General features: G+C 33.0%; 2 protein-coding genes across 5 annotated transcripts; one reads left to right on the top strand and one right to left on the bottom strand.

The window, feature by feature from the left end:
• Nucleotides 1-76: 76 nt before the first annotated feature.
• Nucleotides 77-2089, bottom strand: LOC131949627 (uncharacterized). Its single transcript, XM_059311476.1, has 4 exons — nucleotides 1738-2089; nucleotides 598-782; nucleotides 270-334; nucleotides 77-144 (listed from the first exon to the last, which is right to left on the bottom strand). The coding sequence occupies exons 1-4, from the start codon at nucleotides 1912-1914 to the stop codon at nucleotides 80-82; spliced, it is 492 nt and encodes a 163-aa protein (XP_059167459.1). The 5' UTR covers nucleotides 1915-2089; the 3' UTR covers nucleotides 77-79.
• A 78-nt stretch (nucleotides 2090-2167) lies between these two features.
• LOC131949623 (5'-3' exonuclease PLD3) lies at nucleotides 2168-15730 on the top strand. 4 transcript variants are annotated; one of them, XM_059311469.1, is made up of 11 exons: nucleotides 2168-2270; nucleotides 4227-4361; nucleotides 5233-5416; nucleotides 5894-5999; nucleotides 8073-8206; nucleotides 8974-9042; nucleotides 11517-11645; nucleotides 12168-12307; nucleotides 13235-13403; nucleotides 14256-14358; nucleotides 14997-15730. In XM_059311469.1, the coding sequence occupies exons 2-11, from the start codon at nucleotides 4234-4236 to the stop codon at nucleotides 15158-15160; spliced, it is 1326 nt and encodes a 441-aa protein (XP_059167452.1). In that variant the 5' UTR covers nucleotides 2168-2270; nucleotides 4227-4233; the 3' UTR covers nucleotides 15161-15730. The 4 variants fall into 4 exon arrangements, with proteins under 4 accessions (XP_059167452.1, XP_059167451.1, XP_059167450.1 ...); XM_059311468.1 differs by having other exon boundaries at nucleotides 2177-2252; XM_059311467.1 differs by having other exon boundaries at nucleotides 2181-2258.
• Nucleotides 15731-15749: the final 19 nt, after the last annotated feature.

The raw sequence follows: 15749 nt of genomic DNA, 5'->3' as shown, positions 1-15749 counted from the left end.
ATCTTTTTTTAGAGGGGCTGAATATTTTTATAACCTGAATTCACACAAACATGATTACATAAAATAAAAATAAAACTGTTTATGTATTTTTTTTATTAAAAGGACCCCAGTCAAATAACCTGCATGCTGCTATAGTTTCAAAACCTGAAAAATAATGCAAAAACCTTTACATTTACGTACAGGATTAATTATAATAAGAGAAAATAATGTACATTTGGAATATCCATTTAACATGTTAGAAACAAATATATATTTGAATTAGCTCTCACCAAGAAATAAACTACCACAAAGTGTATAGTAAATGATTTTATTTGCTCCCCTTGTATAAAGATTGCTGAGGAATATAATAAAATTGCATTAAAATCTAAATTTTGAACATAAAAAAAGTAAATGCTCTTGCTTTACTTTACTATACTTAGAATAAAATATTTTATCATAATCCACTAATTGAAATGTGGTTTGGACACTGAATACTGGCACCAATGAATGTTATAACACTACAGATTTTTTTATTATAACATCAAATTACAAACATAATATTTATGAAATGACAGGAATGAAAATGAAGAAACAAAGATCATTATTTGGAATAAATACCGTTTTCTTGATGTTGCAGCTGAGGCAAGTATTATGAATCCACTTAACATCATCACACCAATGCCAACAATTTTACATTCAAGGCAATCTCCGGGAGCTAGTGGTACTATCTTTGAGAATGAATTCCATAAATATGAATTCGTTTTTTCTTGTGATTGTTGAAGGCCTAGTTGGTTGCTGCCATCCTGTGAAATCATAATATAAATGAATTTGTGATTTCGTTAGGTACCAAGTTCATAAGTAAAGTTCCCCTCGGACCCACTGGGCAGGTGAAGTAGAGTTCAACTGATTATTTGACCCTTGCATATGAAGGGATATTGTGGTACCCACTATGCCCTGCCACCTTTATATTCCCTCAGAGGCGTAGCGAGGGGAGGGGGGGGACATATGTCCCCGGGCGCCGAAGGGGGGGGGTGCAAATCGAAAATTTGCTCCCGAGGGGGGCGCCAAATTGAAAGTATGTCCCTGGGCACCAGGAAGGGTCGCTACACCTCTGTATTCCCTAACGTAAGCTGGGTGGACTCGGAGGGGCATGCTACAACTCTAGCCAGGGATCTGAATTTAAAACTTGTGGGTTTGCAGACAAATGCTTACCCATTTGACCATGCCAGCCATCCCACATTTTGTGTTTAGAATATTTACTCAATGCAACAAGCACTTCTGTTGGTGGAGGCTTGGGCATGAATTACGTTCTGCTAGGGATTCAATTTAAATAACACCATTGGACCTAATTAATCAATATTAAAATATTATTAGGCCTACCTAATATCACATAATAAATCAATTAGGCTAGTATGCATATTAATAATATTATTATTACAATATATAACATAATTCATATATATATATATATATATATATATATATATAGGCCAACTATAGGCTATATATTAATAATTAAGCCTGTAATTATAACAATACAATATTTACTAGGATAGATCTAGGCCTATTATTAATTTATAAATATAGTAATATATAATTATTGTAATATCATAATATAACAATATATAAATTATATATTATAGGCCTATATTGTATTAATTATTAATTTTGTTGCATGGACAGGGAATCAACAGCATGTAAATATGTAGGCCCCTATGTTTGAAAAAAAAATCGATGTATGTAGATCTATTAATTGACCTTCGAAACATTCCTAGAGGAGATGAGATCTAAATGAACACTTGGGGGGTAGTCAGTTTTATTGATTTGGCTTTGAAGACTTTTACTCTCCTTTGGGTCGTAGTTCGGAAAGGTTGCATGTTGATCGAATTCGCCAACTGGACTTTTTCCTAATATCCAAGATCGAAATTGATTCATTTTATTTAATCTAGATCTTGATCATCTAGTATATTTAGATCTCTACTATCATACAATTTTAGATTAATATTAATAGGACTAGATCTAGATCTATATTATTATTATTATTCCTGAACTTATTAACTTAATCAAGATGATTGAGATTATTTAGGTCTGAAAAAAGTTTCGCGTTTCGCTTATATTACAATTTGAGTTTTTTATGATTTACGAAACCAAAATAAACCTCACACAAACATAATTCGCCTTTTTGTATTTTTTAGCCAATTACTATTTGTATAATAAAAAAAAAATCTAATTTAAGTGTCATCTTCACTCTTTGTGCTCCTGCCAAAGTCCATGTATTTGTAATTTACATTGTAATTCTATGAACTTTGTCAGTGTTGTAAAGTCTAACTAGATCTAGATTTAGTTAATATGTAGATTCTAGGTTTAGAATTAGATTTTAATCTACGAACTAAATCTACGTTAAGACTTAAGAAGTAGTTAATGTCATTAAGTAAACACCACACGCCCAATGCCTAATACATGGGCTCATTCACGAGTCATCATACTATCATAGTGACATAGTCATAGCATAGACATAGACTATACTAGATCTAGTAATACTAGTAATACTATACTTAACTACTAGGCTATAGTATAGTAATTAGTATAGATCTAGTAATAGACAAAGGCCATACCATAGGCATAGGGAAGTTAAGACACAAGTGAAGAAGACTAGTATTAGTAAACTTGAGTAGTAAAGTGTTACACTTTCACTTAGGATTAAGTCAGTGACTAAGTGACTAATTAAAATTATTATAATATATTTATAATAATAGATCTAGATCTAGATAATTAATAGGCATTTTGCCAAAATTTTTGGTAAACAAATAAAACATGTTTCTATTTAATATTTATTTAACACAGAATGATAAAATTTAAATAGGTGGCCTAGTACATTTAATTTATAATTAGAGGATATAGATTTGATATCTAGTTTTCTAGATCTGTATGTACTAGACTAGATCTAGTATGTAGATCTACTTATTGTACTATGTTCATGTAAAGTTGCAAAATATTTAGTGCAACTCTTTGGGTTTGTACTATAACGTTGTTGTTAATTAAACATATAGGCCTAATTATTTAGAATGTTTAAAATTTGCTTATTAGATTGATGCTAGAGAGTGTAGACTGTAGACAATTGGTAAATAACTATATATTTATATACCAGTGAAATAAAGATCAATTAATGTTAAATAGAAAACTACAAATAGGTTAATAAACGTAATTATACTAATTAAGCCCATTAAGGCATGTAGTGCCGTTCTACAATGATTGCCACAAGTCACTTTTCATACTGCTTATCTATAATAATAGTTTCGCTGTCTGTCTGACAAGAACGCTCTGTCTGACAAGAACGCTCTGTCTGACAAGAACGCTCTAGAGAAAACACAAGGAAATTAAAAACATGCATAGTATTTAAAAAAACGCAGTATGACGTCGACACATTTAGCATAGAGTTGAAAATAATCTCAAGGCGGAAAGTGCACACAGTAATATAATGACGTCATTGATTATCGCGTAAACATTGAATAAAAAGGAAATTTTGTCTAATCTAAATGGTTTGCATGAAGAGTTTCTTGCATACAATTCTTCGGGTAGGGGCGAAGCCCCACCCCCCCCGTAAGAACGTCTGAGCCCCCCCCTCCCCCTCCCCAACTCAAAAGAAATTTCCTCATCGATACTCTATAATAAAATTACCGCCTAATTAATGTGTCTAATCTAAAAAGTGGTTTTCTTGCAATGGGACGGTAGACATGTTTTTTTTGGGGGGGGGGGGGGGGGTGGAGGGGTGGGGGGTGTGTGGGGGTGGGGGGGTGGTGTGTGGGGGGGTGGGTTGGTTTCAGTGTTTCTTTCAGACTTTTTCCTCCCCGGAGAGGGGTGGGGGGTACTTGAAATTTTCGGGGGCGGGGGGAGAATTTTCTGGGAGGGGGCGGACACTGGAAAAAGTATATAATTATATTTCGTTGAATGGGACGGTAGACATGTTTTTTTTGGGGGTGTGGAGGGGGTGGTGTGAGGGGTGGGGGTGGTGTGTGGTGGGGGGTGGGGGTGGGGGTGGTGTGTGGGGGGGTGGGTTGGTTTTAGTTTAGAGAAAAGAGACAGCACTATCAGCCTAGCGCCCGTTGTACCCTTCCTCAACGGGCCATTTTTCTCGTCTATTAATATCCATCTATGTTGTTATTCATGCATATTTTTTTGTTTGTTTTATATTGCTAAAATCTTGACTTGCATAGAATTAATGTTGTCATTATTAATATCTCTGACAGGTGGAAAATGGCTTCAACAAGATTCCAAATTCACAAAAGGTTTCTGCTGGCTATTCTAATTATTTGCCTCAAGTATGTTGATGTGACTGAAGTATGCAGAGTTGATGACAAAGACCCATCTTCAACCACTTGCAAGTGGGTTAAAATTTTAATTGCTATTAGTACATAACATGTTAAAAAATGAAAGTTCCCTTTTTTAACCAGACAGGCCAAGGGGGCAGGTGAGGTAGAGTTTCTGTGACCTCTGCATATAAAGAGAGTGTTTTCAGCACTATGCCTAGCCGCTTTTATTTTCCCTAACATAAGTTAGGTACTTATAAGAGCTGGGTGGACTCATTGACGTTCTGCTGACTTGAACCTAGATTTGAACTCAATACTTTTGGGTTAGCGGTCAAGAGTATTGTATTTATAGCATGATCTTTTGTTCTTTTTAGTGTTTTTTAGAATCAGTCTCCTGATTCTTATCTAGAGCATCTAGCTGACTCATTTAAGTTGATTTAGCATGTGTGATGCTGCTATTTGTAACAATACTGATATTTTATTTTGGGTGGTTCATAACTGCTGTCATACAGTAGGCAAGGGCATGGTGTTGGGGGGGGGGGGGGGAATTCAAACTGGTGACATCGTGTTAGATATGTGAGGGAGAGGTTGAATTATAATTTTTTTTGCATGCAATTCATAACAAAAAGTATCCAAAATATTTTAATTATCATTAGACTTATGGTTATTGAAGTTGGGAAGGGGCTTAGAAAAGTGTGACTATAATTTTAAGAAGGTGTGTCCCAGTTTTTAGCAAGACTGCATACTGATATGTGCGTGGTTAAAATAGGTTAAAAACTTGTGGTATCATTTATGCCATTATGGACTATATATTCAACTAACCTGGGCTAAAAATACTTTTTCCTGATTTCTAAATAAAAGTGTATTACAATTGATCACAATAGTTAATTTATGATATTTTTTGCACAAAAAAAAACACTACAAGATTGTTGATTTTTACATTTAGATTCACTCTTGTGGAAAGCATACCAGAGAATCTGACCTATGCACCAAGTGACCCTATACTCATGTCAACATATGAAGCCCACAAGAGGCTACTTCTGAAGGCAAAGAAAAGTATTCACCTGTCTACATTTTACTGGACTCTGCTGTCAAACGATACAAGTGTCTATGATAACAGTAGTAGTCAGGTAGATTTTGGTGTGTTCATATTGTAGGAAAATGCTTTCAGTTAGATTTACTTTTGCTAAGATTCTATGACTTGGGGAAAATATGCATTGTATGTGAAATGTCTTTTAAAAAATTAAAAAGTAAATGGTAATTTAGACAACATGAATTTTAAATCAATACAGTTTTTAATTATTTTATTTTATTTTAATATTGTACATTTTGTTTAATATGATTTAATCTTAAGCCTAATATATTTTAGATCATCCAAAATATTCATGACAAAATAATTTTTGAAATAAACAATATTGTTTGAAACGTACTTCAAACTTACTTATCATCAAAACTGATATTTTGAAATAGTATGTTTTCAAAAACAAGGATGAAGTTACACAAAACAAAATGTATTTTTAAAAAATATTTTGTAAACATTCAAACCACTGCCCCTCTATCTGTCCCCTGAAAAAAAAATATCTTAAAAACTTGTTTTTTTATGGCAGGGTGAAGATATCTACAGGATCTTGACTGACATTGTGAAAGGCCAAATTGTGAAAGTGAAAATAGCGCAAAACAACACCAATGCAGACACTGATAATCTTGCTGCTTGTAAAAACTTTCTTCATTGAGTTTTACATTTATTACTTTTCTTCTTCAACTTTTTAAAATCTCATTGAAGCATAAGCCATTTACAACATACTTTCTCTCCCTTGAAATTGTTTTTATTTCTCTCCAATAATTTCTATATCTTTTTCAATGCCTGTATGTTTTTGGGTCTCTCTATTTTTCTTGCTTTTTGTAAAAGTTAAGCTCCCTTTTCAAACTTGACAGTCCATAGGCAAGTCAAGTAGAGTTCACTTTTTCTTTGACCTTGGCATATGAAGGAAGTGTGGTCAGAATTATGCCCAACCACCTTTACTTTCCCTTAAAGTGAGTTAGGTTCCCTTCAGAGTTGGGTGGACTCAAAAACGTTCTACTGACCTAAATCTGGGTTCGAACTTGAGACTTTCAGCTTGGCAGTCAAGCGCTGTACCGTGCCATGCCAGGTAATACTTGTTGCTAAATTTCCTCAACATAAAGTCTATCAATCTCAGTCTTCTTTTCACTCCACTGTTAATTACATTTAGTGTTATTTAAAACTGGGTACATTTGTATGCTAGCATAAGTATTACATCGTCATGTTGAAATTATCGTTCTATAACAAATATACTGTGATGTTTACACTAGTGTTACAATGTGATGATGTTTAGTGTTACAATGTGCTGTTTACATTAGTTTTACTATGTTATGTTTACATAAGTGTTACAATGGTAGTGTTGCAATGTTATGTTTGCATTAGTGTTATAATGTGATGTTTACATAAGCGTTACAATGTGATGTTTACATTAGTGTCACAATGTGATGTTTACATTAGTGTTAAACTGTGATGTGTACATTAGTGTTACAATGTGATGTTTACATTAGTGTTACAATGTGATAATGTTTACATTAGTGTTACAATGTGATGTTTACATTAGTGTTACAATGTGATGTTTACATTAGTGTTACAATGTGATGTTTACATTAGTGTTACAATGTGATGTTTACATTAGTATTACAATGTGATGTTTACATTAGTGTTACAATGTGATGTGTACATTAGTGTTACAATGTGATGTTTACATTAGTGTTAAACTGTGATGTGTACATTAGTGTTACAATGTGATGTTTACATTAGTGTTACAATGTGATAATGTTTACATTAGTGTTACAATGTGATGTTTACATTAGTGTTACAATGTGATGTTTACATTAGTGTTACAATGTGATGTTTACATTAGTGTTAAACTGTGATGTGTACATTAGTGTTACAATGTGATGTTTACATTAGTGTTACAATGTGATAATGTTTACATTAGTGTTACAATGTGATGTTTACATTAGTGTTACAATGTGATGTTTACATTAGTGTTACAATGTGATGTTTACATTAGTGTTACAATGTGATGTTTACATTAGTATTACAATGTGATGTTTACATTAGTGTTACAATGTGATGTTTACATTAGTGTTACAATGTGATGTTTACATTAGTGTTACAATGTGATGTGTACATTAGTGTTACAATGTGATGTTTACATTAGTGTTACAATGTGATAATGTTTACATTAATGTTACAATGTGATGTTTACATTAGTGTTACAATGTGATGTTTACATTAGTGTTACAATGTTAGTGTTACAATATGTTTACATTAGTGTTACCATGTGATGTTTACATTAGTGTTACAATGTTAGTGTTACAATATGTTTACATTAGTGTTACCATGTGATGTTTACATTAGTGTTACAATATGTTTACATTAGTGTTACAATGTGATGTTTACATTAGTGTTACAATATGTTTACATTAGTGTTACAATGTGATGTTTACATTAGTGTTACAATATGTTTACATTAGTGTTACAATGTGATGTTTACATTAGTGTTACAATGTTAGTGTTACAATGTTATGTTTACATTAGTGTTACAATGTTAGTGTTACAATGTTATGTTTACATTAGTGTTACAATGTTAGTGTTACAATGTGATGTTTACATTAGTGTTACAATGTGATGTTTACATTAGCTTTACAATGTGATGTTTACATTAGTGTCACATTTATGTTACAATGCGATGTTTACACAAGTTTACCATTGAACAGTTGGAGCAGAAGTCAGGACCTTGAACTTCACTGCCCTGGTTGGCGCTGGTGTCCTACACACCAAGATGTGGATTGTTGACCAGCAACACGTGTACATTGGCAGTGGCAACTTTGATTGGCGTTCCTACACTCAGGTTTGTCTTTAGATAAACACCAGTGCTTGGAATATGCTTGTGTTTTTATTTAAATGAGATGTCAGTTTTGTAATTAAATAAACCTTTGTGTTTATATTTAAATATACACGTGTTTATATTTAAATAAACACTTGTGTTTATATTTAAAAGAGAATTAGGTTTTGTAATAAAATAAACACTTGTGTTTATATTTAAATAAACACGTGTTTATATTTAAATGAGAACTAGATTTTGTAATAAAATAAACCTTTGTGCGTTAATATTTAAATATACACGTGTTTATATTTAAATGAGAACTAGGTTTTGTAATTAAATAAACCACAATTTTTTTATAATTAAATTAGTACTCAGCTTGTTAAGTAAAAAAAAACGTGTTTATAATTAAATGAGCACTCAGTTTTGTAATTAAGTAAACACTGATATTTCTCATTAAATAAACACCACTGTAATTAAATACACACGAAGGTTCATGTTTAAATAAACAAACACATTCATATTTAAATAAATACTCACACTTGTGTTTGAATTTTCACCCTCAAATGTGCTCATTCCAATTACCCTAATGATGCTGATAAAAATTTATAAAATTGGATGAGATATGAGCAAAAATATAGTGTCTACGGGTGGATTACACCCAGTCGCCAGGAAAAGGGATGAACACTCAGTTCCATGCATAACTTAAGTTAGTTTAAAGTATTCATTGTATCATAATTTTAAAGATGAATGCTTTGCATATCATGATAAAAAAAAAATCTGTTTACTCCTAGACAAAAGAGACAGGCGTGTTAATAGAGGACTGCCCAGAGCTAGGAGAGGATGCTGATAAAATTTTTCAGGTGAAAGTCCACATCTGATATTTTTTGTATTATGTTCACAGTTCACAATTTTACAAACTGCATTGTGTTGTGGTCTGGTCTGCTAAGAAAAGTGTACTGTCTTGTAAAAGATTTACAAGCAACAGTTCCAGCAGTTAAAAATTATTTAGCTAAACTGCAGCTCAACCTGTTAATATGGGTTCTCAAGCAGTAGATGTGATGTTTTGATAATATGTGCCAAACATATAAAGTGCTAGTATTACTCTCCAGTAAACTTGCCTTTTTACTTTCTCGTATAGAGAAAGTCTTGTAATCGTGCAAAAAAAAAAATCAAGATTTTACAAATCTCGACGTTTTACACCTCACTGATACGGAAAAACATAATTTTGCAATCTTGTCTGTCTGTGTATACACACGATAACTTGAGTACCGTTACAGCTAGGTTGATGAAATTTTATATTTAAGTATTTTATCAAAATCGTAGATCCTGATCAACTTTTGAGCGATTTCCGATAACCGGAAGTGGTACTTTTTCTACTTTGAATTTTTCAAAAGCCTATAGCTTGAGTACTATTTCAGATAGATAAATGAAATTTCACATGTTAGTAAAAGATCTAATTTTGAGTAATTTCCGTTGACCGGAAGTACTAATTTTCGATTTCTCAAAAAAGGCATGTAAATTTATAAAGTACTAATAATATTGCGCACTATTATGCACATTTTGTTTTGGCGTTTGCTTGGTGCGCAATTCTTTTTTCTATGAGATTCTATTCTATTTTTAAAAGTTTAAGTAATTAAAAATCATGTCTATATTTCAAGTTATATAAGAATATTCGAGAAAGTTTAGGGGAGATCACTCCCGGTTTATTAATAACTGTCTTTCTAAAAAAAAAAAGATCACCTTATTGGACAGTGGTCTGGTAGTAGAGCACATGAGTGTTAACCTGAAACTCTTGAGTTCGACCCCAGGCCTGAGTCTAACCAGCACTGATAGATACCTGACTCACATTAGGGAAAGTAAAGCTGGCCGAGCATAGAACTCTACTTCACCTGTTCCATGAACAGCCATGTTTTAATTTTTACAGGACCAACTATGATTTTTAAAAAAATCTAAACTTAAAACAAATTTCTACCTCAGGTGTACTGGATGCTGGGAACACCTAAACTGATCTAAACTTAAAACAAATTTCTACCTCAGGTGTACTGGATGCTGGGAACACCTAAACTGATCTAAACTTAAAACAAATTTCTACCTCAGGTGTACTGGATGCTGGGAACACCTAAACTGATCTAAACTTAAAACAAATTTCTACCTCAGGTGTACTGGATGCTGGGAACACCTAAACTGATCTAAACTTAAAACAAACTTCTACCTCAGGTGTACTGGATGCTGGGAACACCTAAACTGATCTAAACTTAAAACTTCTACCTCAGGTGTACTGGATGCTGGGAACACCTAAACTGATCTAAACTTAAAACAAATTTCTACCTCAGGTGTACTGGATGCTGGGAACACCTAAACTGATCTAAACTTTAACAAATTCCTATCTCAGGTGTACTGGATGCTGGGAACACCTAAGCTGATCTAAACTTAAAACAAATTTCTACCTCAGGTGTACTGGATGCTGGGAACACCTAAACTGATCTAAACTTAAAACTTCTACCTCAGGTGTACTGGATGCTGGGAACACCTAAACTGATCTAAACTTAAAACTTCTACCTCAGGTGTACTGGATGCTGGGAACACCTAAACTGATCTAAACTTAAAACAAATTTCTACCTCAGGTGTACTGGATGCTGGGAACACCTAAACTGATCTAAACTTTAACAAATTTCTATCTCAGGTGTACTGGATGCTGGGAACACCTAAGCTGATCTAAACTTAAAACAAATTTCTACCTCAGGTGTACTGGATGCTGGGAACACCTAAACTGATCTAAACTTAAAACTTCTACCTCAGGTGTACTGGATGCTGGGAACACCTAAACTGATCTAAACTTAAAACTTCTACCTCAGGTGTACTGGATGCTGGGAACACCTAAACTGATCTAAACTTAAAACAAATTTCTACCTCAGGTGTACTGGATGCTGGGAACACCTAAACTGATCTAAACTTAAAACAAATTTCTACCTCAGGTCTACTGGATGCTGGGAACACCTAAACTGATCTAAACTTAAAACAAATTTCTACCTCAGGTGTACTGGATGCTGGGAACACCTAAACTGATCTAAACTTAAAACAAATTTCTACCACAGGTGTACTGGATGCTGGGAACACCTAAACTGATCTAAACTTAAAACAAACTTCTACCTCAGGTCTACTGGATGCTGGGAACACCTAAACTGATCTAAACTTAAAACAAACTTCTACCTCAGGTGTACTGGATGCTGGGAACACCTAAACTGATCTAAACTTTAACAAATTTCTATCTCAGGTCTACTGGATGCTGGGAACACCTAAACTGATCTAAACTTAAAACAAATTTCTACCTCAGGTTTACTGGATGCTGGGAACACTTAAAGTGATTCCCTACCCTTGGCCAGATAATTTTTTGACCAAAATCAACATGACGACCCCGCTGGAGGTCAACTATAATTCAAGCAAAGGTGGCGTCTATATCACCGTAAGTTCTAAATAAATTCTAAATTTTACATTAAACAGCTTTTTATCATAAAACTTAACATTAATTATGTTAACTTTTCAAACAACTATTGGTATTATACAAGGGATGGTGCGGCCTAGCAGGAGAGTGCTAGACTGCTAACCTAAAAGCCTCGAGTTTTGAATCTGGGTTGAAGGCAGTTGAACATTTCTGAGTCAACCTAGCTACGATGGGTTCCTGACTCACGTTAGGGAAAGCAAAGGAGGCTGGGCATAATGCTGACCACACTATCCCTTCATATGTAGAAGTCCATGGACCTTCAGGTTCAAAAAGGAAACTTTAATTACTACTTACTATTTTTATTATACATTACGTTAAATTTTAATAACATTAAGATGTGGTAACACTACTTAAAATTTCTTGTTTTCAATTTATGAATAACCTGATTAGCTTTTTTTTTTTTTGCTCTATTCAAGAAATTGTACATTTTCAAGTCTTACACAATAATTAATTGGCTTAATTAACCATGTTCTTTTTTCTCAGAGCTCACCACCACCATTTTGCCCAGTAGGCCGCACATATGACATTGACGGCATCATCAATGTCATCAGATCTGCTAAGAAGTTTATTTATATTTCTGTCATGGATTACCTACCTTTGTTTGTCTATTTAAACCCAGAAATGTAAGTTTATTTTTAACAAAGCGCCTAATTGTTTTTATTTATATCATATTAAAGATAGTTGTAAATTCATTTATGAGTGTTACAGGTATTTTGTAGGTTAGATAGAAATAGTCTAGAACTGAGGGGAGAGTGCGTGTGTGAGTTGATTTTACCCTACTGTGTTGTTAACCCTGGTGTGTTTTTGTATTGTTATCCCAAGGTTGAATGCGGGTATAAAAGCTGGAGTGAATGATTGTTAACTGGGTTAGTTGGTAGCCGCTAGGCTAGAGGGCGTGTTGTGTAAAGATAAAGAGGACAAGCACAATAAAGGTTGAAAATTGCCTATAAACATGTTTGTTGGATGAAAGGTTGATCGTAACAATGAGCAACCATATTTTTTATGGTCCATTATTAAAATTATGGAAAGTGAGATTAAAATTTACAATTCATACTTAATTACAATCTAGATCTGTGGTTCTTTACCATTTTGGATGTACTAAACCCCACAAGTTTCATATACCCATTCTCCGAACCCTTCATAATAGTTTTATCGTCCGTGATGACAAAAGTCCGATCGTATGAGTTAGGTGTGTGTCTTGACCTCTGCCAAACCCCTGAGACTGACTCACCGAACCCCCAGGGTTCAATCGAACCCAGGTTAAGAACCACTGGTTTGGATCAAGAGTAGATGAAATAACTTGAAAGACTGAAATGGTTCTAGGTTTTTTTTACTAATAAATGTACACTTCAAAAACTATAAACTAAAAGATTGTTTCATATTACTATTGTAATGTTTTTAGACTTAGAACTAAAAGATTGTTTCATATCATTACTGTATTGTTTTTACATTTTAAACTAAAAGTTTGTTTCATATCACTACTGTATTGTTTTTACATTTTAAACTAAAAGTTTGTTTCGTATCACTGATTTATTGTTTTTACACTTTAGCTACTGGCCTGTGATAGACAATGAGCTGAAGAGAGCTGCCATTGACAGAAAGGTCGAAGTTCGTCTATTGGCCAGCCACTGGAGACACACCAGCCCAGAGATGTACACGTTTCTGTCATCCTTGTCCATTTTGAGCCACGCAAGGAATCTTAACATAAAACTATACGTGGTACGTAATCCATATCTATACTGACCCAAGCAAAGAATCTTCACGTAAAACTATACGTGGTACGTAATCCATGTCTATACTGACCCCCACAAAGAATCTTAACATAAAAATATACATGGTACGTAATCCACCATGCCCATTTTGACCCACACAAAGAACCTTAACATAAAACTATATGTGGTACGTAATCCATGTCTATACTGACCCACACAAACAACCTTCACAAAACTATACGTGGTATGTAATCGCTATCTATATTCATCCATGCATAGAATCTTAACGTAAAACTATATGTGGCTTGTATTCCCATATTAACCCACACAAACAACCTATATGTCGTATTTAATTCCTGTCTATACTCATACATGCAAAGAATTTTAATGTAAAACTATATATGGTTTGTATTCCAATACTAACCCACCACAAAAGTCTATGTGATATATGATCCCATACAGACTTACTCAAAGAACTACGTAGAACTATATGTTGTTTGTAATCCTTGTCTATACATACATTTACAAAGAAGCTGTTTATGTTTTTCAAATATCTGTATGCTTTTAGAGACTTCGACAAAATCAATTTACAATATTAGTTGTAAATTTTTTAACCAGTGGAGTGCAGTTGTTGCCTTATATTTCTTAAGAGATTACAACATGTATTTTTACTGATCTATATAACACTTGAACAGTAAATATTACTAATATTTCTCTGTGTATAAACCCTTTTTTTAACTTATTAATCTATCAAATCATAATCTCTCACTTGAATCTATCAATGACGAAAGCTGCCATGCTAATGCACCCTAATTAAAAATGAACACTTAAATTTAGAAATGTTTTTTTACATTTCCAGAAACTATTCACTGTACCTGCTTACACAGACATTCAGGAACAAATTCCTTTTGCTCGGGTCAGCCACAGTAAATACATGGTCACAGACAAGCATGCATACATTGGTAGGTTGGATTTATTTTCAATTTCAGGGTAGATATAAAAAAATATTTTTAAAAAGTGTAGGTGCCCATAAATAATAATGTTGCCATTATATTAGATAGGTATATAAATTAAATTGAAATCTTTTAATTTAAACAAAAATACTTAATTACCACTTATATATATATATATATATATTTATATATAATATATATATATATATATATATATATATATATATATATATATATATATATATATATATTATATATAAATATATATTTTTTTTTATTTGTTTAAAACTCAATTACTTCAGGCCCAAAATATGTGTGGGTTGTTGGCTGACAATATACTTTGCAATGAAATTGTTTAAATTACTAAATTAGGATTTGTATATATATATATATATATATATATATATATATATATATGTATATATATATGTATATATATATATATATATATATATATATATATATATATATATATATATATATATATATATATATATATATATATATATATATATATATTCCAGTAAGCATAGATATAAGAAAGCAAATGCTTTAAAGGTGACAGAAAAAAAGACCTCCTGTTATGAGATATTTGCCATGTAGTCATTTTCATCAGATATTTTTTTTTCACTTTTTACTTCTCTCAGGTACATCCAACTGGTCAGGTGACTACTTCAAGTACACAGGGGGTGTGGCTTTTGTCCTGAAGGATGAAGATTGTTCTGGAACCCCCGGCAGCTTGAGGCAACAGTTACAAGATGTGTTCGTCAGAGATTGGCAGTCCAACTATACCAAGCCTGTCTTTGGTTAACTACGAATGGACAGATTTATGAAGTTTATATAAATAGGCTGATCTAGTCTATTTATTTTTTATAAAGGCCTATAATCCTATTGGATAAAAGTTCCAAACTATGAAGGTTTACTACTGAGGTGTAATTGGCATAATTAATTAAGATTGTAACGACTTTAATCTCCACAGTACACCTGAATAATTTCTAACTTGTAAACCCGTCTGTTTTTCATTTTATTGAATTCCTTTTTGTGATTCACATGTTTAACTTCCACTTTCCAAGGGCAGCTACTCTATTCACTTGTTATTGTTCAAAGACAATTTGGTCACACTTTACCTTGTATGACTTAGCCAAAGAAAAAAGACAAACTGGATTTAGTCATCTATATTATCAATTTGATTTAGATGTTATAGGAAACTTTTGACAATCAGGGTATACTCTATGATATCTGTCATTAACAAAACAATCCTCACATTAGTTCTGTCTCTAGTCTTAAAGTCTTTCTATTTCAGTCTGTCATTATAATAAAATGACTTTTCACTCTAATCATTTCTGCATTGTGTTACCAGCAGTGTTTCTTCCAGACTTTTTTCTCCCGGGGGGGGGGGG

Source organism: Physella acuta, unplaced genomic scaffold (genome assembly GCF_028476545.2).
Source record: "Physella acuta isolate Inbredline_101_S28 unplaced genomic scaffold, ASM2847654v3 ptg000705l, whole genome shotgun sequence".
NCBI lineage: Eukaryota > Metazoa > Mollusca > Gastropoda > Physidae > Physella > Physella acuta.
Note: the sequence above shows the minus strand (reverse complement) of the source record. Positions and strands in the feature narration are given on the sequence as shown.

What these genes read in the sequence shown, in the direction of transcription:
- LOC131949623 (XM_059311467.1), top strand. An exon ending in CACTGATAATCTTGCTGCTT is followed by an intron (nt 6,000 to 8,072) that starts GTAAAAACTTTC and finishes ACCATTGAACAG; the next exon opens with TTGGAGCAGAAGTCAGGACC. An exon ending in TTAACATAAAACTATACGTG is followed by an intron (nt 13,404 to 14,255) that starts GTACGTAATCCA and finishes TTACATTTCCAG; the next exon opens with AAACTATTCACTGTACCTGC.
- LOC131949627 (XM_059311476.1), bottom strand. Translation starts at nt 1,914, where the DNA reads ATGAATCAATTTCGATCTTGGATATTAGGAAAAAGTCCAGTTGGCGAA. An exon ending in CCTCTAGGAATGTTTCGAAG is followed by an intron (nt 783 to 1,737) that starts GTCAATTAATAG and finishes ATGATTTCACAG; the next exon opens with GATGGCAGCAACCAACTAGG. An exon ending in GCTGCAACATCAAGAAAACG is followed by an intron (nt 335 to 597) that starts GTATTTATTCCA and finishes TATATTCCTCAG; the next exon opens with CAATCTTTATACAAGGGGAG.